Source organism: Papio anubis, chromosome 9 (genome assembly GCF_008728515.1).
Source record: "Papio anubis isolate 15944 chromosome 9, Panubis1.0, whole genome shotgun sequence".
NCBI classification, from domain to species: domain Eukaryota; kingdom Metazoa; phylum Chordata; class Mammalia; order Primates; family Cercopithecidae; genus Papio; species Papio anubis.
Window position 1 is genome coordinate 6,338,817 of NC_044984.1, and position 19,264 is coordinate 6,358,080.

Genomic DNA, 19,264 nt, shown 5'->3' on the forward strand with positions numbered 1-19,264 from the left:
AGGCTGGTCATGAACTCCTGAGCTCAGGCAATCCACCCGCCTCGGCCTCCCAAAGTGCTAGGATTACAGGCGTGAGCCACCGAGCCCGGTCACAGGCAAAACAGTCTTAGGGAACATACCTGCTTTTTTCTCATTGGCCAGATTCTGCTACGTAGTCACTGGTATCCACTTCCCACAGGTTAGTTCCAGGAAATCAGATTCTAAGATGGGGATATGAATGTAAGAGGTTGATTTGGAAGTCTCTTGAATTTGACCCTTGAAGAAATGAAGCAGGATTAGGCAGAGGGGGAAGCAGGAGGATGATGCAGTCATCACCAAGGCCCTAGCCACAGGCAGCTCTGCAGCTAGGACAGCCCTGCAGAGTTACCCCCAGCTGGAAGAAGGGGCCCAGACTTTTATGCTTCCACATCAGCCATTGAGTGGATACAGGTGGCCCCAGCAAAGGGCGCAGAATCTTGAGTGAAGCAATTCTTTAGCTGAAGCAATCACTGGGAGAGGAGACTCAGCTGAAGCTGTCGACAGTGTCCACTACATTCCCACTTTACAGACAAGGAAGTTGAGGTATATAGCAATCAGCTGCGTGTAGTGGCTCACACCTGTAATCCCAGCACTTTGGGAGGCCGAGCTGGGTGGATCACTTGAGGTCAGGAGTTAGAGACCAGCCTGACCAACAACGTGAAACTCCGTCTCTACTAAAATTACAAAAATTAACCAGGCATGGGGGTGCACCCCGTATTTCCAGCAGCTCTGGGGGCTGTGGCAGAAGGATCACCTGAGCTCGGGAGACAGGGATTGCGGTGAGCCGAGATCACGCCACTGCGCTCCATCCTGGGAAACACAGCAAGACCTGTCTCAAAAAAAAGAGTATAGCAATTAAATAACTTTCCCAAGATCACAGAGCTGGTAAATGGTTGTGTCCATTCTCCAACACCACATTAGTGCTGCGTAACAAGCACCCATAAAATATGTACTAACAGGCTAATAACAATAAAAATGTACTTTGGCACATGAATCAATCAGGTTGGCTAAGTCATTCTGCTGATTTGGTCCAAGTTAGTCAGATTTCAGCTGGGCTCCCTCGTGTGTTTGTGGCTATGGGTTGGCGTTCCTCGCCTGGTCTAGGATGGCCTGAGCTAGGATGACTTACTCTCCTGCACGTGGTCTCTTGTCCTCCTGAGCTTGTTCCTCATCATGGAGGGAAGCTTCCGAGACAATGAATGTGGACAAAGCCTTTGGAGCTCCAAGACTAGAACGAGTCCATTGTCACTTCTGCCACATTCTATTGGCCAAAGCGAATCACAAGGCCAAGCACAGAGTCAGTGCGGGAGGATCTTACCAAATGGCATAGACACTCAGAGATGTAAAAATCAGGGACAAGCAACCATAGTGATGGAGCCCGAATGCAAACTCCAGAGACCTCACTCCTAGAGGTCTTACTCCACAGTCATCTCCCAAGCAAATCTTTAATTAGTATCTATGTCAAGTTCCACCTGGCCTGGCACTGTGAAAGAGCAAGGTCCTGCTTTTAAAGAGTTTATGGCCAAGATAAGGAGCCAAAACACCCACCATGAATGTTTGGTAGCAAGAAAGGTAAGGCAAACGTAAGAGGGGCAAATGCAGCAGGAATCGGGGCAGGGGAGGTACTGTGGACCACGTTGGTCCAGGAGGGTCTGGGCAGCGATTGATTCAGGTCTTGGAGAATGTGCAGAGTTGAGTCAGATAGTAAGGAGGGATGCACACCCGCACCTTCTCCTCCTCCTCCTCCCCCAGGTACTGATGGAGGGAAGGGAAGGAAAATAGACAGAATGCAGGGCCTGTGAAGAAGTAGTTTTTTTGTTGTTTTTTTTTTAATTTTTTGAGACGGAGTCTTGTTCTGTGTCACCCAGGCTGGAGTGCAGTGACGCAGTCTTGGCTCACTACAACTTCCACCTCCTGGGTTCAAGTGATTCTCCTGCCTCAGCCTCCTGAGTAGCTGAGACTAGAGGTGCGTGCCACCACACCCAGCTAATTTTTTGTATTTTTAGTAGAGATAGGGTTTCACCGTGTTAGCCAGGATGGTCTCGATCTCCTGACGTGATCTGCCCGCCTCGGCCTCCCAAAGTGCTGGGATTACAGGTGTGAGCCACCATGCCCGGCCTGAGGAAAGCAGTTTTCTAAATCCCCTCTCTGTTGTCCCCTCAGCCCCTTAGGATTTCCTTTTATCTGCCTTGGCCAGGCATTGAGAGCCCAGCATGCTGAGGACAACAGTATTTCATTGTTACATGGATTTACTATCCTCCTTTTGAGGACTGTGGGTGATGCCATCTTTGTTCTACTGAGCAGAAAGGCAGACGAGATTACCAAAAGACAAGAGTAGATGGTTCCATAAAGGAAAGGGAATGGAGCCACCGGAGGGGGAAGATCAGGAAAAGGGGTTGGAAGGAGACAGAAGGGGGAGCAGGAGAGGAGAGGACTGAATAGATACTATGAGGAAGAATATTTTGGGGAGACAGGAGTGAAGATGCTTGGTAGGAAACGATGCTGTATAATGAGCAACAAAGCCCTGGGTTTGGGCTCCTGCCAGCAGCCTTCAGTAAAGACCAGCCCTGGCCAGCAGCCTTCAGTAAATACTTCTCAAAGCTTTAGGAGTTAGATTTCTTGTGTCTTCAAATGCTGAGATGACCTTTAGGGCTGAAACGAGGCAGTCAGTTTTATCTGGTTTCCTTTCCATACACCAGGCTTACCTAAAGCAACTTGTTTATTTTCCTATCGGATAGTAGTCAAAGGTGCCAGCTTAGGAATGAGACAAGTGAGTTCAAATCCTCACTTTTTTTCTTGCTAACTGTGTCATCTTGAACATGTCATATAACCTCTCTGAGCCTGTTTCCTCCCCTGTGATAGGAGTATGATAGTATCTACCTCATAGGATTTTTGTGAGGATTAAATAAAATAAGACATATAAACTATGTGTCTTGCACATAGTTGTTGCTTTAATAAGCTAGCTCTGGCTGGGCACAGTGGCTCATACCTGTAATCTGAGCACTTTGGGAGGCCAAGTCAGGAGGATCCCTTGAGGCCAGGAATTCAAGACAAACCTGGGCAGAGAGGGAGACCCCCTTCTCTACAAAAAATTAAAAATTAGCCAGGTGTGGTGGCACACACCTGTGGTCTCAGCTACTTGGGAGGCTGAGGTGGGAGGATCACTTGAGCCCAGGAGGTTGAGGCTGCAGTGAGCCATGATCGCACCACTGCACTCCAACCTGGATGACAAAGCAAGACCCTGTCTCTTAAAAAGAAAAAAAAAGCTAGCTATTGTTATTATTATAATTATCCAATGATTCCAAAATTTAGTTATTTTATCCTTGTTTTACATACAAGAATGGAGATATAGACAAATCAAATCCAGCTGCCCCCAAAGCCTGATGAAGGGCTTCCCTATGAACAAAGACCCTGGCCTGAGACAGAGATGACTCCAAGCCTCTGAGCCCTGCACGGTCCATTTGTACTCTAAAAACAACAAACAAACAAGTGCATGAGCAGTAAGGGAGGCAGAGATCCGTAACTGAAGGTCATTTAGGCAGGCAGAAATGATTAATGCAAAATTAAGGTAGAACCCAACCCAAAGTGGATGCGAAGTCAGAGGCAGACATCTGTCCTACATACTCACAGTGGTCTCCTGTTTGGCAGTTGGCGGCTGGACCAAATGTCCTCTCTAAAGCCTTGTTAGATACAGGAATTGAGCCAGCTCTTCCACATCCTGGCTTTGTGACCTTGGTGAAGCTATTTTACCTCTGAGATTCAGTCTTGCACCAGCTAAGTGGGATGATACCGGTAGCATCTGCCTCTTGGGTTGCTGTAAGGAGAAATGGAATGATATCTTCTGAGCATCTCACCCAGTGCCTGGTGCACAGGGTGGTTCCTCAGACCTTGTCTGCCTGTATGAACCCAAACTCAGAACATAGTCTCTGAAGCAAGGCAAAAGGATCCAGGGTTTCTAAACCTGCTAAAATGACTGAAACTGGTTCAGTTATCCAAAGAGGGGTTCATGATACAGAGAAGGGTATTCCCCAGAGCACGAGGAAATTAAATTTAAGCTGCAAGTATTTGGGTCAGAGATGAGAAAGAACTTCTGAAAGTCAGGGTTGTCAAATTAAATTAGAAATGATGATTTAAGACTGTTGTGCTGCTAGTGTCTACTCTAAGAGGAGAATACCAGCTCATCTGCCTGGGCTGGGCAAGGTGTGCCATCATGAGATTGGCCCAGACAATCAGCCACCCTGGGCAAATGGGCCTCAAAATACATGTGCCCTAAGTGAGGACTGGCTGTGACCCTGGGCTAAGTGACGAGGGCCACAGAGTTAGTAGAAGTTGGCCATGGGAGAAGGGCTGTTCTAGTTTTGAAGACATTTGCAAGGGTTGACCCAGAGCCTTTAACTGCCTAGGTGCATGTAAGTTTGAGTCATCCTCAGGTGGGATAAACCTGAGAGGACCCAGTGTCAGCGCAGACCTGAGAGAGGAAATCAAATGACCACTGGAAGGAAGGGGGCTTGAAGGAAGTGACCCCACCCGCTGAGCAGAGCCACTTGAACAAAGGCATTGACCCTGGAAGAAGCATTGATGGAAGTGTTGGGCACAGGCAGGAGCCGTCCGCCGAGGGCATCAGCCCGCGCTCCCGTTTGGGGAGAAGTGTTGGACTACAAGACCACTTGGGGCCCATCCGACTCAGGAAGGAAGGCCAGGCCTTGGAGGCTTGTCCACTCCTGCCCCCAAAGACCAAGACAATGCAATGAGGTTTCATTGCATTTCCAGGGGAGGTCACTAGGGGAGACCATGGCTCTCAGGTGCAGTGGGGCAAAGATAGAAGGCCAAGAAATAAAACGGCTCCAGACGTCTTTCACTTTGGATATGCCCTTGTCATTCCCGAAGGCCTGAGCAGCCTGGAAAGAGAGAAAGATGGGGAACATTTCCACAGCTGGGACATTTGGTGCCATGGCCTCAACATCACCTGCTAAGGAACCTGCTGGGGCTCCTGAGCCACAAAGACCCTATAGGTCTGGTTAAGATTCCATAGTCCTTGGCTGGGCGTGGTCGCTCATGCCTGTAATCCTAGCACTTTGGGAGGCCGAGGCAAGTGGGTCACGAGGTCAAGAGATCAAGACCATCTTGGACAACATGGTGAAACCCCGTCTCTACTAAAAATACAAAAAATTAGCTGTGCGTGGTGGGGAGCACCTGTAGTCCCAGCTACTCGGCAGGCTGAGGCAGGAGAATCACTTGAACCCGGGAGGCGGAGGTTGCAGTGAGCCGGGATCGCGCCACCACTGCACTCCAGCCTGGGTGACAGAGCAAGACTCCATCTCAAAAAAAGAAAGAAAGAAAAGAAAAGAAAAGATGCTTCTTCTCTCGCCAGGCGTCCTCGTGGAAGTGACATCGTCTTTAAACCCTGCGTGGCAATCCCTGACGCACCGCCGTGATGCCCAGGGAAGACAGGGCGACCTGGAAGTCCAACTACTTCCTTAAGATCATCCAACTATTGGATGATTATCCGAAATGTTTCATCGTGGGAGCAGACAATGTGGGCTCCAAGCAGATGCAGCAGATCCGCATGTCCCTTCGAGGGAAGGCCGTGGTGCTGATGGGCAAGAACACCATGATGCGCAAGGCCATCTGAGGGCACCTGGAAAACAACCCAGCTCTGGAGAAACTGCTGCCTCATATCCGGGGGAATGTGGGCTTTGTGTTCACCAAGGAGGACCTCACTGAGATCAGGGACATGTTGCTGGCCAATAAGGTGCCAGCTGCTGCCCGTGCTGGTGCCATTGCTCCATGTGAAGTCACTGTGCCAGCCCAGAACACTGGACTCGGGCCCGAGAAGACCTCCTTTTTCCAGGCTTTAGGTATCACCACTAAAATCTCCAGGGGCACCATTGAAATCCTGAGTGATGTGCAGCTGATCAAGACTGGAGACAAAGTGGGAGCCAGCGAAGCCACGCTGCTGAACATGCTCAACATCTCCCCCTTCTCCTTTGGGCTGGTCATCCAGCAGGTGTTTGACAATGGCAGCATCTACAATCCTGAAGTGCTTGACATCACAGAGGAAACTCTGCATTCTCGCTTCCTGGGGGGTGTCCGCAATGTTGCCAGCGTCTGTCTGCAGATTGGCTACCCAACTGTTGCATCAGTACCCCATTCTTTTTTTTTTTTAATTTATTTATTATTATTATACTTTAAGTTGTAGGGTACATGTGCATAACGTGCAGGTTTGTTACATATGTATACTTGTGCCATGTTGGTGTGCTGCACCCATCAACTCATCATTTACATCAGCTGGAAACCATCAGTACCCCATTCTATCATCAATGGGTACAAACGAGTCCTGGGCTTGTCTGTGGAGACGGATTACACCTTCCCACTTGCTGAAAAGGTCAAGGCCTTCTTGGCTGATCCATCTGCCTTTGTGGCTGCTGCCCCTGTGGCCGCTGCCACCACAGCTGCTCCTGCTGCTGCTGCTGCAGCCCCAGCTAAGGTTGAAGCCAAGGAAGAGTCAGAGGAGTCGGACGAGGATATGGGATTTGGTCTCTTTGACTAATCACCAAAAAGCAACCAACTTAGCCAGCTTTATTTGCAAAACAAGGAAATAAAGGCTTACTTCTTTAAAAAAAGAAAGAAAGAAAGAAAGAAAGAAAGAAAGAAAGAAAGAAAGAAAGAAAGAAAGAAAGAAAAGAAAAGAAAAGAAAAGATTCCACAGCTCTCGGTCCAGCCCCTTTTCCTCCTTCTCTACCCAGCCGACTACTACTCATCCCTCAAGTCCCAGTACAAAGCTTGCCTCCTCTAGAAGCCATCCCTGGCTCCCCTATGTAGTAACTGGTCCTTCCAAAGTGTTCCTGCAGCTCCCAGTTTATCCCTTCTATGTCTAACTTCCATATCAATATTCTATTCACCCATCTGTTCATCCACTGTTCTGTTCACTACAGGGCATGTTGGCATGTGCCTGTAGTCCCAGCTACTAAGGAGGCTGAGGTGGGAGGATCACTTGAGCCTTGGAGGTCTAGGCTGCAGAGAGCTGTGGTGGTGCTACTGCACTCCAGTCTGGGTGACAGAGTGAGACCCTGTCTCAAAAAAAGAAAAAAAAATTCCATAGCCTCTCTGGGGCTGCATGCCAAGCAGGAATGCCAAACTGAAATTACGGAAGAATGCCAGGTATCTAAAAAGCAAAGGTGGTTCCTTTGGTCAGGGATGGAGCAGTACATGCCAGTCCATCTGCAAGTCATTCTGTCTGGGTCCTCTAGCAAGTCAATCCAGTTCAATTCCCAAACACCATGCCAGTCTTGTGTTAGGCTGGTCCCTGCCCTCGGGCATAGGCGGCATATGCTAATATCAACAGTAGTAGGCAGGACAAGAGTGCCTTTTAAAGAAACATAGCGGTCAAGGCTGTTGCAACCAGGGAGGAAAGTGATCAGCCGGGCTGCGGGATTATTAGTAAAGGCTTCGTGAAGGAGGCAGTCCTAGGAAAGACCTCGAAGGAGGTAAGTGGAGATGGAGGACAAGGCACCCAGCTGAGGGGAACAGCTTGAGCAAAGGCATGGAGTCAGGAAAATCGAGGCAGACCCAGGGAATGGGGACACATCTAGGGACTGAGTAGGGAAGTATAACAGGTCAAATTGTGGAGGTCCTGGAAGGCCAAAAAGAAGATTCGTCCTCCTAAGCCACCACCCAGAGATCCTCGACTTGGAAGCTGGGATATTCCCAGGGAGCCAATAGGGTAGACCCTCAGGAGGCCTTTAGGGAAGTCTGCTCTTCAATTTCTTTTTAAACATGCTCTTCCCTCCTCCGGAAATGCCCTTTCTTCCTTCTCAGCCCAGCTGACTGCTACTCATCCTTCGAGTCCCAATGCAAAGCTCGCCTCCTCTAGAAGCCATCCCTGGCTCCCCTCTGTAGTAACCGGTCCCTCCAAAGTGTTCCCACAGCTCCTGACTTAGTTCTTCTATGTCTAACTTAAATATCAATGTTCTGTGCGTCCATCTGCCTCCCCATTAGTCTGTAAGCCCCTAGAAGTCAGGGCCTCTTATTCTTTTCTATATTCCTACTGTCTTGCACATTGCCAATAAATGTGGAAGGAATGGAGGAGGGGAGGAAAGAAGAAACTGGAAGCACCAGTTCTGACCTGAGGCACCAGAGGCTGTGCTCTGTGGCCTGGCCTGGTATTCATCTGCCTCACATGACCTGGCGCCTCCTGCTTGAACCCTCAGTTTCTGCCTCGCTTTGGGCAGGGACAACACAGCTCCCATTAGCTGCCTCCTGTTGCTAGTGTCTGCCAGCCCCTCATTAGCCCAGATGATCCCCACTCCTGCCCTGAGAGATATGGGCTTGGCAGAGGTCGAGGCCCTTCCTGCCTGGTGAGCCCCTTATGCCAACCCCAGGCAGTTATCCTCAGGCTGCTATTGGACAGAAGCATTTGATCTTCAGAGCTTTGGCCGTGGACACACACTTTACCATCAGTTATGGGGTCAATTCAGGGACCTAATGAGGAGCATCTTACCTGGGAGAAAGTGAGGGATATGACTCAAGCTAGGCATATGAGGAAAGGCTAGGATAACCAGGAATAAAGAGAAGTATCCAGGTGGCATACTCTGGTCCAAGGACCAGGTGGCCCCCAGCCTCACTTGGCAGAGGCCAAGCCTCCAGCCTCCCAATTCTTTAGATTTCATTCAGCTCCCTCAGAACGCTCCCCTCAGCCTGCCACAGGAGTGTGCTCTCCGCAGCGCAGAAGGGGTCATGGAAGTGGAGACGATGAGAGTGACAGAGGAGAAGAAACAGAACATGGAGGCCTGCCTCCCAGGCCACACACCCATGCCCCGCCACACCTCTGGTTCTAGACTTCAGCTTTCCCTGGGAACCTCTCCTCCCAGGGAGGCTGAAGACAGGCCCTGGGGCAGTGGTGGGTGGAGATTGGACCTCAGCGCCTAGAGGGAAGTGAAAGGGTTTAAACCCCCCCCAACCCACCCGCCCCCCGCCAACCACCTTCCACTGGGCCAGTCTAGCCAGCTCACCCCAGAGCACTGTAAGCCCAGGCTTGTCTTTGGTGCTCTCTCAGTTTCATCTTCCCTCTTACTCCTCCTTCCCACTCCTTCTGGGAGACACTGGGAGGAGAAGCTAGGGGCCACTGGCACCAGCTGTCTCTGGGGTGTCATTTAATACTGTCCATAATCACCACCTCCTCTCCTGGCTTATTAACTCTTTCCCTCATGGCTACTCTTGTCATCCCTGGATGTCTCTCTAGCTCTGTCTAGCTCTCACAACACACACACACACACACACACACACACACACACACACACACACAGAGTGAATGGGAAGAGGGAAGGGCTAGGAACTAGGCATACTCTGGTTTCTTGCCACTGCAGTTCCTTTCCCACCTGACTTCACCCCCCAAAACTGGTCCCACCACCAGCTGGGAGGCAGGAGCAGGAGAGAGGCTGGTTCAAGGAGCTGGAGGAACAGAGGACACTTCTGAACCAGCAGAGCAATCACACAACAGCAAGCTCAGAGAAAGAGAATCCCGGAGGGCGGATTTGAGGATGGACACGGGGAATACAAAATTAGAAACCGTCCAAAGATAGAGATTCCTCCTCCAAATGAAATAGAGTCACCAGAGTCCGAGTGAGGACTAGAACACTCTGATCATGTATGTGTTTCATACGCTAGATGGGAAAGGGGAATAGAGACCCTTTCCCCTGGCAACTCAAGGAGATTCTGCTTCTGAAAGTGTTTCCTGAACTTCAGGATGCTCTGAAGAAGTAAGGCGCCTATCAGTCACTGTTGAGTCCATTGGCAGGAAATAGACCACAGGCAGGGTGAGGGGCTGGGAGCCTCAGACCTGCCACCTGCCCACTACAGGGTCTTGGGTTTCATGGTTGTAAGATTACAATGACCACACATCCACAGGACACTTCTATCTCGAATACCCAGTGCTTCTGTCAGACAAGGTGCCATGATTCCGAGAAGTGAAAAGGTGGGGAAACCGAAGCGGGAGGATCACTTGAGCCCAGGAGTTGGAAACCATGTTGGGCCACGCAGCAAGATACAGTCTCTGTTTTCTTTTTAAAAAATAAATTTAGGCCGGGTGCAGTGGCTCACGCCTGTAATCTCAGCACTTTGGGAGGCCGAGACGGGCGGATCACGAGGTCAGGAGATTGAGACCATCCTGGCTAACACGGTGAAACCCTGTCTCAACTAAAAATACAAAAATTAGCCGGGCGCGGTGGCGGGCGCCTGTAGTCCCAGCTACACGGGAGGCTGAGGCAGGAGAATGGCTTGAACCCGGGAGGTGGAGCTTGCAGTGAGCTGAGATCCGGCCACTGCACTCCAGCCTGGGCAACAGAGCGAGACTCCGTCTCAAAAAAAAAAAAAAAAAAAAACAAAAAACATTAATTAAAAAAAAATAAATTTAAAAAATGAAAAATAAAGAAAACAAAGTATGGTCCATTCATGCAATGCCCAGTACGTGTCAGTCCTTCCAGAGCATCTTTTTTTTTTTTTTTTTTTTTGTTTTTTTGAGGCAGTTTTTCTTTTTCGCCCCGGGTGGAGTGCAGTGGCACTGTCTCGGCTCACTGCAACCTCCACCTCCCAGGTTCAAGCGATTCTCCCACCTCAGCCTCCCAAGTAGCTGGGACTACAGGTGCCCATCCCCACGCCCAGCTAATTTTTGTATTTTTAGTAGAGTCGGGGTTTCACCATATCGACTAGGCTGGTCTGGAACTGACCTTGTGATCTGCCCACCTCGGCCTCCCAAAGTGTTGGGATTACAGGCCTGAACCACCACACCCGGTCCCATATCATCTATTTTAGCAGCCACTGCAAGGGCTGGGTGACCCTGGTGTAGCCAGGAGTTGGCATATTTGCGCGTGAAGTGGGAGGGTGGAGAAGTGCGGGTCAGGCCTCCGCTGGACACCAGGCCCTATCGCTGCAGCAAAGGCAAAGTCCAGGACAGCCTTCCACCCTTACCTTCCACCAGGCAGGCCAGCCGGCCCTCTGAGAGATAAGGCTCACACTTTGGACTCCACAGCAGCGATGGGACCCCCGCCCCTCCAGCTGGCAGGCGGGCTCCCTGCCTGCTTAGGGGTCTAGGCCGAGGCAGGGGGAGGACGGGAGAGTCGGCCACTGGCCGCGACCAGTAGGAGAGAGGGGTGCCTGCCACAGGTCGTCACCCTCGCCGCCTCCCCCGGCGGCGCCCCGCCCCGCACTCCGCCCTCATTACTGCAGCGCCTCGCGGGGGTCTGGCCCGGAGGCGAGGGCGCGCGGTCCCAGCCCTCCCGCTGGGCCGGCGGGTGTTGAGTTCAGGTGCGACCGAAAAGGGGACAGGAGGGCACTGCCACGGGAGCTGTCCTCGCCAGGGGAGGCGGTGGCTGCGGGAGGGCGGGGGCTGCTCGGTCCCCAGGGTCCCGCCCCTCTGCCCCGAGCGGTGCTGGCGGTAGGGAGGGGCCGGCCCGGTGCCCGCCCTCCTCGCCCGGCCCCGCGCTGCCCGGCTCTGGCGGGCCGCTCGATCCCAGTCCCAGGCCGGGCATCGGGGCTGACTGGCATCGCCTGGGAGCCGACGGCGACGGGGAGCCCCGCGGGCGGGGAGGGCGGCGCAGGGCAGCGGCTGCGGTGACACCTGTGAGCACAGGTGAGCGGCGGGAAGGCTGCGCGGCCGGGGGCGGGGCGGCCGGGACCGGGGTCTGGAAGCCGGGGCGAAGCGGAAGGAAGGCCTGGCCTCCCGAAGGCCGGAGGAGGGGAGCCGGGGGCCGGGCTGAGAAAGGACCCTGGGTAGGGAGCAGTGCGAGGGAGACGGCGCCCTCAGAGGGAGGACTACTGGGAGGCGGCAGGAGGGACAGCGAACGTTTCCTCCTCTGCTCCTAAATCGGAGGAAAGTAAGGGAGGGTTGAGTCGGGACCTCAGGCTCACCTGGTCGGGGCACAAGCACCTGCCTCCTTGAGCCCACCGCCCCTTAGGAGGCCTCTCCTCTTCCAGGCCCTGCCCACTGGAGGGCGGGCCCTCCCTCCAGGTTTAGCCGGGAGGGATGGAGCCCCACGCCTGGCCACCAGCTCCATGGTGGTGTTCCCAGAGGCTGGCAAGGACCAAATATACAGCCCGAGAAACTCTTCTTCTATTTGACTGATCCCTAAGGCCAGTGGCCGGAGAGCTGGCCCCACTCACCTCCCTGTCTGTGGCCAGGAGGGTTCGGGTAAGAGACGAGCAAGCCTTTCAGTAAAGGCCAGACAGTAAATATCAGCGACTTTGCAGCCTACACCGTCTGTCCCAACTAGCAAGAAAGCGGCCACAGATTATTAGGAGACCAGCAGAGGAGGCTGGATTCCAACAAAACTATAGTTATGGACTCTGAATTTGAATATCATATAATATTTACTTGTCCCAAAATATTGGTGGGTTTTTTGCAGGGGGGCAGAAGTTGTTTCAACTGTGTAGATATGTAAAGGCTTGCAGGCTGTATAAAAACTGGTGGCAGACTGGGCTGTCTCCAGCCACCCCCACTCCCAGCCCACCCCACCCACCACGGCCTTCCTCCAGCTTTTTCCCAGTCTTTATATGGGGAAGGGGATGGGGTTAGAACCCTCCCACCTGGGTGTATCCAGAAAGCACGAGACCTGTCTGTGACCCTTGTTCCCATATGAGACCAGTGCAGGAGCTTGTACCCCAAATATGCACACATGTGAGAGAGGAAGTACATCTCCAAGGGGCTTCCTACACAGTATGTACCTGGACCTACCCTACTCCCATCAAGTCATAGATGAGGCAGCCATGTTGCCCCCAACAAGTGACTAAGCCCTTGGCCCTCTCCTCCCCCACTATACCCTCCTGCCCAGGCCCCACACCAGTGTTGGTCTCCCACCTGGTGCCATTTGCTGATTGGGAATGGCCCTTCCATTCCTCTCTTTTCTCTCTTGCAGCCCTAGGGGACCTCTTTCTCCTGGACATTGAAGATATGGCCCTTTGGAGGTGACCCAGCAGAGAAGGGATGAAGGCCTTTGGTCCTCCAAATGAGGGCCCCCTCCAAGGACTCGTGGCCTCCCGCATTGAGACTTATGGGGGTCGGCATCGAGCCTCCGCTCAGAGCACTGCTGGCAGTCTCTATCCCCGAGGAGGCCTGGTGCTGGTGAGTCCAGACAGTGCCCCAAAAGTGACCTGGTGGGGCAGGAGGGAGGACACCCAGGCTGTGGAGCCTCTGTCCCCTTACAGGTTCAGAGGTTGAGCTATTCCTGCCCCTTACCCTACTCTTCTTTCCTGGGTTGCGGGGAAGAGGAGGGCAGTGACAAGGCCAGGCTCCAGGGATGTCACACCCCAGTCCCAGGCAGCTGGGCAGGAGAGGCAGAGCCAGGAGAAGCCAGGCCCATAGAGGAGTGCTGTTAGACAGGTCTCAGACAAAGAGCTGCGGGTAAGGTCATCAAACCCCAGAGCTGGCGCCTCCCAGACACCCGCCTCTGCTTGGCAGGGGTTTGAGGGCTTCCTGAGATCTGCCTCTCCCTGAGTCAGGATGAAGATGAGCAAAGGTTCAGGGTGTCCCTGCTCCTCCAGTGGTGGGTAGGGACAGGAGGGTGCCTGCCTTGGCTCCACCCCTGGTTGGAACTGCCTGGCCCTCCTCCCATCGTGACCAAGGAGAGGGGTGTGGAAGTCAAGTCTGTCCCTCAGCCTGCAGGCTTCCCCTCCACCTTGAGGACAGTTCTGCTTGTGGCTGGGATATCCCCTGCCTCACTGCACGAGAATTTTGCCTGTGGAGATGGGACTTTCCTAGGCTGTGGGTGAGAAGGGAGACTAGGAAGCATGTGGGGTAATTCAGGCCACAGGCAAATGAAGGAATGTGACCAGGCCTGCCCTGGGAGGAGCCGTGTGGTGGCAGTGGCCTCAGCCTTTCACACGGAAGGGCAGCCACTCCCAGCTGGATGGGATGCAGGCTGCACGCCCCCGGGGAGGAGGCTGCACATGTGTGTGCCCTCTCCCCATGTGTGAGGGAGGCTGGTCACAGACAAGGAGAGTTATGAGAGACCAGAATGCTGTGTGCACTATGCCTTGTCCATGCACCCCCCCGTGGTACGGAGAGCAGGAGGCAGCGGGGGCACACACACCAGAGCCCAGGCATGTGTGTGCCTGTGCACCTGCTCGGCAGGAGGCCCCACTGCTGCCCCAGGCCCACTCGGGGAGCCAGGCTGTCATGCCCCTGCCCACTCAGCTTAGCCTTGCTGGCAGCAGCCGCTGTGACTCAGGGCAGGAGCAGCCCACACCAAACTGGTTTGCGGGGAGAAGTGAGCCAGCCCGACTTACCAGGGTGGGGGAACAACATCTAGAGCCAAGACTGCCCCCCTACTACCTCTCTGGGGTTTCTGGGGAAAGGGAGGCACCCCCAGAACTTCCCCTACTCCTCTCCCAGGATCCCAGTCGCCGACGCCTCCAGCAGTATGTCCCCTTTGTCAGGGGGTCTGGCCAGTCCCGAGGCCTGTCACCCATGAGATTGCGAGATCCAGAGCCTGAGAAGAGGCACGGGGGCCATGTGGGGGCTGGCCTGCCTCACTCCCCCAAACTCAAGGTAAGGGGGTCCCTCTCCTCCCATCCCCACGCATGCAGCCCCAATTGTGATGGCTCCACAGATGACCAGCAAGCCCCAGGGGCTGAGACCACAGGTCCAGGAGGCTGTTGCCTGCCAGTCAGACATGGCTCTGTGTAGGGCCCCTCAGGGATATATCTCTCCTTGGTCTATGCATGGCAACCGGGGACTTTGACTTGAGACACTTTGATTAAATGTGGATAAACGATTGATATTGAGCTTTCAGTTTTTGAAAGTTACCAAGTCAAATTACCAAGTCGCTGAGAGTCAGGTATGCTCCCTCCATCCTCAGGACCACATCATCCTTTGCCGCCGCTGTGAGCCTCACCCCTCCTCTCGAGCCACATCCGGATGCAGTGAGTGAGGGTCAGGAGTGTCTGTTGCTCACATTACTAGGTGCCAAAGAAACCTGTAAAATGGGCCGGGCGCAGAGGCTGACGCCTGTAATCCCAGCACTTTGGGAGGCCCAGATGGGTGGATCACCTGAGGTCAGGAGTTTGAGACCAGCCTGGCCAACATGGGGAAACCCCGTCTCTAGTAAAAATGCAAAAAAAATTACCTGGGCATCATGGCGGGCACCTGTAATCCCAGCTACTAAAGAGGCTGAGGCAGGAGAATCGCTTGAACCCAGGAAGTGGAAGTTGCAGTGAGCCGAGATTGTGCCACTGTACTCCAGCCTGGGCGACAACAGCGAAACTCTGTCTCAAAAAAAAAAAAAAGAAGAAAAAAGAAACCTGTAAAATGTAAGCCATGCTACCTCATAAAAAAATGCCATTTTATGGGCAAATTGTCAGTGGTGCCTGAGACCACTGGTTCTCTAAGTCTTGTTCTGATTCACTTGAAGTTCCCTCTGAGTGTCTGTTTCTGTCCCTCCCCTACCTCATTCTGATTCAGGAGACCCATGGAAAGCCTCTTCCCTGTCAGTGAGCCTAGATCAGACCCCTCTCCAGGGATCTTTCTGCAGACCAGGGTGCCTCTTCACCCACGTTCCAGCAATGCCTTTTTCCCTGGAATTCCAACTGGGGCCGACCCCTGTCCTCCAGGCCTCCGTGTCCCCACTCATACTCAGTGCTGCCTGCCATCTCCCATTCCAGACACACACACACTTAAACACGCATGCACACACACACAGCCCTCCTGGAGCCCTGTGGCTGGGTGCCAAGGATGTGGCCAGAGCTGATGCCCTGCTTGGCTCCCCCAGGAAGTCACCAAGGCCCATGAGCTGGAGGTGAGGCTGCACACTTTCAGCATGTTTGGGATGCCCCGGCTGCCCCCTGAGGACCGGCGGCACTGGGAGATAGGAGAGGGTAGCGACAGCGGCCTGGCCATCGAGAAGTCCTGGAGGGAGCTGGTGCCTGGGCACAAGGTGAGCCTGAAACTCACAAGGTGAGTCCGTCCCCACGGCGTGAATGCACACACAGATTCTGCTCTAGAGGAGGGAAAGGCCTTGGGAAGTGGGGTCATATGGAAAAAACATCTGGAAATGCGTTGATCTGGGTTCAGACCCCAGCTCTGCCACTTACTAGTGAGACCTTGGTCAAGACAGTAAAGTTCTCTGGGCCTCAGTTACCACATATGTAAAGTGGGGATAATACCACCTACACATTGGTTTGAGGATTAAAAGTTCATGGTCATGTACAAAGTGCCTAGAACCTATGAAGTGGATCCAGTAGCACTTAGCAGCTGATACATGCCATTCTAATCATCATTCTCCACTGAACCAGCATTCTCCCCACCCCAGGAGATGAGCCGGGAGCTCTGCCACCAACAGGAGGCCCTGTGGGAGCTCCTGACCACCGAGCTGATCTACGTGAGAAAGCTCAAGATCATGACCGACGTGAGCCTCCCTCAGCCCCAGCCCTGGCCCCTTCTTCCCTGCATGATCCCCCATCCTCCCAGACTGGAAGACAGGTCACTGGGGGAGGGAGGGGCAGGATTTCAGGCCAGTCTGGGATCCAGGAAGATAGGTCAGCAGTACTGAAGTTGATGGGGGGTGGGAGGTGACACTGAAGGGCTGCGCTGGGTCCTGAGACCCTCATCCCCCTCCCTGCAGCTCCTAGCCGCTGGCCTGCTGAACTTGCAGCGAGTGGGACTGCTGACAGAAGTGAGTGGGTGCTCGGGGGGGATCCTGGCACAGCCCGAGCTCTGAGCCTGGGGATGAGGGTGGGCCCTGCAGCCATCCCTGTCTACATTCCCACTGCCCTGTTTTTTGGGATGCCTTGCCCTCCCTACTTCCCTGTTACTGGGGACTCCAAGCAGGCCACAGGCCCCCCATTTCCCAGACTGGCATCCTTGAGATCTTCCAGGCCCACTGCCCCGTTCATCCCTCTTCACCCCCGCCCCTGCTGTCCAAGCTTAGGGTCCTCACCTTTCCTGGGCCAGTGCCACCCCTGGTGACCTGCCAAAGGTGTGCTGCTCAGTTCTGCTCCCTCCTCCAGGTGTCAGCTGAGACCCTGTTTGGAAATGTCCCCAGCCTGATTCGAACCCACCGGAGCTTTTGGGAGGAGGTGCTGGGGCCCACCCTGGAGGAAACTCGGGCCTCGGGCCAGCCCCTGGACCCCATTGGTCTGGAAAGTGGCTTCCTGACGGTGAGGCCTGTGAAGGGCTGTGTCCGGATGGGGCAGGACTGGGAGCCCGCGGGGGTCCTGTGTGTAGGGCATGCCTGCAGTACGCAACTCTCTGTGATTTGAAGGGCCGCAGGACACAGCCCCTACCCCTCATATCACCTCACCTCCTCCCTGCATGCCACAAGTCTGACCTCTGTGCCACAGGTTCCTTGTTCTTCTGGAGGCCCTTGTGAAATGAAAATACAGCTGTCTCAGGGAAGGGTCACACCTCGGCTCCCATCAACTACAAAAGCTGGGTGCAGCCAATGGGGCCTAAGTGAGGGGACCCTTAAGATGACTTGGGCGGGTGTAAAAGGCCACAGGAGGCACCCGGGGCATGGAGAAGAGTGACAGAGAAAGCAAGAGGGCCTAGGGTCTGACTTTCTTCTACAATGTTACCTAGCCAGGAAAATGTGGGCCCTGCAGGGAAAAGTTGCAGTGGGGTAGAGAGGGAGGCGTCCTTCTCCTGGGAGCCTTAGGCACCCCCTCCACAGGAGCAAGGCTTCTGAGCAAACCCTTAGGTGGCCACCCCACCCCCAGGGTGAAATGGGATCTGCAGTGTCCTGAAAACGGTCCAGCTGAATTATTGATGGTGGGAGAGTAAGTTCAGAGCAGCAGGCCCCAGCAGCACTGTGGATGGAGGGAGCTCAGAGAGCTCTAGGTCTGTGTCGGGACCTCAGGCTCCTCCCTGGCATCCAGAGAGAGGCCTAGCCTTGAGAGCATTCCTGGGAGGATCCTGGGAGGCAGGGACTGTCAGGAGCTGGGCTCAGGGCCTCCATGAGACTCTCTTCACCTGCTCCTGGGTCCTGCAGCCAGAGCCTGTATTCATGGTCTTCTCCCCGTGCCTGCTCCCCACCTCCTGTATCTGTCTCTCCAGTTTGGCCAGAGGTTCCACCCCTATGTCCAGTACTGCCTCCGAGTGAAGCAGACCATGGCTTACGCCCGAGAGCAGCAAGAAACTAACCCTCTCTTCCATGCCTTCGTGCAGGTGGGAGAGGGGTGCTGGGGAGGGGGACGGGTGCATCTTAGCCAGCCAGTCTCCAGCTGAGCCTGAGGCTGAGTTCACCACTAGGCAGGGCAGGAGGGAGCAAACCCCTGAGCCCCACCCGCCTTCCCTGCAGTGGTGTGAGAAGCACAAGCGCTCCGGGAGGCAGATGCTCTGTGACTTGCTCATCAAGCCCCACCAGCGCATCACCAAGTACCCACTGCTGCTCCATGCTGTTCTCAAGAGGAGCCCCGAGGCACGAGCCCAAGAGGCCCTGAATGCCATGGTAGGTGCCCCAGGGGGGCTAGGACTGGGAGGGCGTCTCTTTCTTAGTGCGTCTGTGACAATGTAGCGCTGTGCTGTGGCTGGCGTTGGTTGGGAGAGGTGCTGAGCCGTCCCTCCTCCCGCACCCCCAACCCCACCTAGATCGAAGCTGTGGAGTCATTCCTGCGACACGTCAATGGGCAGGTCCGCCAGGGCGAAGAGCAAGAGAGCTTGGCAGCTGCAGCCCAGCGCATTGGGCCCTACGAAGTGCTGGAGCCACCCAGTGATGAGGTGGAGAAGGTGAGAGGGCAGAGGGAAGGGGCCCAGGAAAAGCAAGGTCCCAGGGATACTGGTGAAGGGGGGCCTGGCGAGGCCAGAACGCCCCGTCCTTGGGTGCCACGAGGGTGTCCATCATTCCTTCCCGGTGGTGACAGTCCAAGGGGTAGAGGTCAGAAGAGTACAAAGCAGGCACTGGGAGGCTTCCTCTAGCCCATGGGGGAAGGACAGAAACAGAAAGGTGTTGGTGGCAGAACCAGGAGCTGCTCTTGGCCAGGAAGTCCAGGCAGCCTGCCGAGCACACTGACCCCTCCCCTCTGTGTCCCTCAGAACCTGCGTCCATTCTCCACCCTGGACCTGACATCCCCCATGCTGGGGGTTGCCTCTGAGCACACCAGACAGCTGCTGCTGGAGGGACCCGTGCGAGTGAAGGAGGGACGAGAAGGGAAGGTGAGGGTGCTGCGGACAGAGTGGAGGGGACGGGGCATGGTGGGAGAAGGTAAGAGGCAGAAACGCCAGAAGTGGGAGAAGAGGGGTTTTGGGAAAGGATGTGGCTCT

At 54.3% G+C, this 19,264-nt stretch overlaps 2 protein-coding genes and 1 long non-coding RNA gene across 6 annotated transcripts in view; 2 read left to right on the forward strand and 1 right to left on the reverse strand.

Annotated features, from left to right (window-relative positions):
• LOC116268822 lies at window positions 1-11,188 on the reverse strand. The gene is made up of 3 exons (XR_004175977.1): window positions 10,984-11,188; window positions 3,647-3,832; window positions 1-200 (listed from the first exon to the last, which is right to left on the reverse strand). It is a non-coding gene; the product is annotated as an uncharacterized LOC116268822 (long non-coding RNA).
• Window positions 1,527-19,264, forward strand: part of PLEKHG6 (pleckstrin homology and RhoGEF domain containing G6) — a 27,349-nt gene continuing 9,611 nt past the window's right edge. Inside the window, exons 1-11 of one of the 4 annotated variants that reach the window (XM_009180028.4) lie at window positions 1,527-1,590; window positions 12,927-13,132; window positions 14,402-14,557; window positions 15,777-15,941; window positions 16,317-16,412; window positions 16,629-16,679; window positions 17,014-17,163; window positions 18,059-18,169; window positions 18,303-18,452; window positions 18,593-18,730; window positions 19,037-19,156. In XM_009180028.4, the coding sequence (XP_009178292.2) occupies window positions 12,995-13,132; window positions 14,402-14,557; window positions 15,777-15,941; window positions 16,317-16,412; window positions 16,629-16,679; window positions 17,014-17,163; window positions 18,059-18,169; window positions 18,303-18,452; window positions 18,593-18,730; window positions 19,037-19,156 (1,275 nt within the window). In that variant the 5' untranslated portion in view covers window positions 1,527-1,590; window positions 12,927-12,994. Of the gene's footprint in view, window positions 1,591-11,529; window positions 11,645-11,732; window positions 12,203-12,509; window positions 13,133-14,401; window positions 14,558-15,776; window positions 15,942-16,316; window positions 16,413-16,628; window positions 16,680-17,013; window positions 17,164-18,058; window positions 18,170-18,302; window positions 18,453-18,592; window positions 18,731-19,036; window positions 19,157-19,264 lie in introns of those variants that run through there. The other 3 variants (XM_009180026.3, XM_021921935.2, XM_031650211.1) reach the window with 3 other exon arrangements.
• On the forward strand, window positions 5,365-6,641 carry LOC103875584 (60S acidic ribosomal protein P0-like). The gene is given in 3 exon segments (XM_031650212.1): window positions 5,365-6,160; window position 6,218; window positions 6,321-6,641. Coding segments are annotated over 3 exon segments (957 nt in total). The 5' UTR covers window positions 5,365-5,452; the 3' UTR covers window positions 6,569-6,641.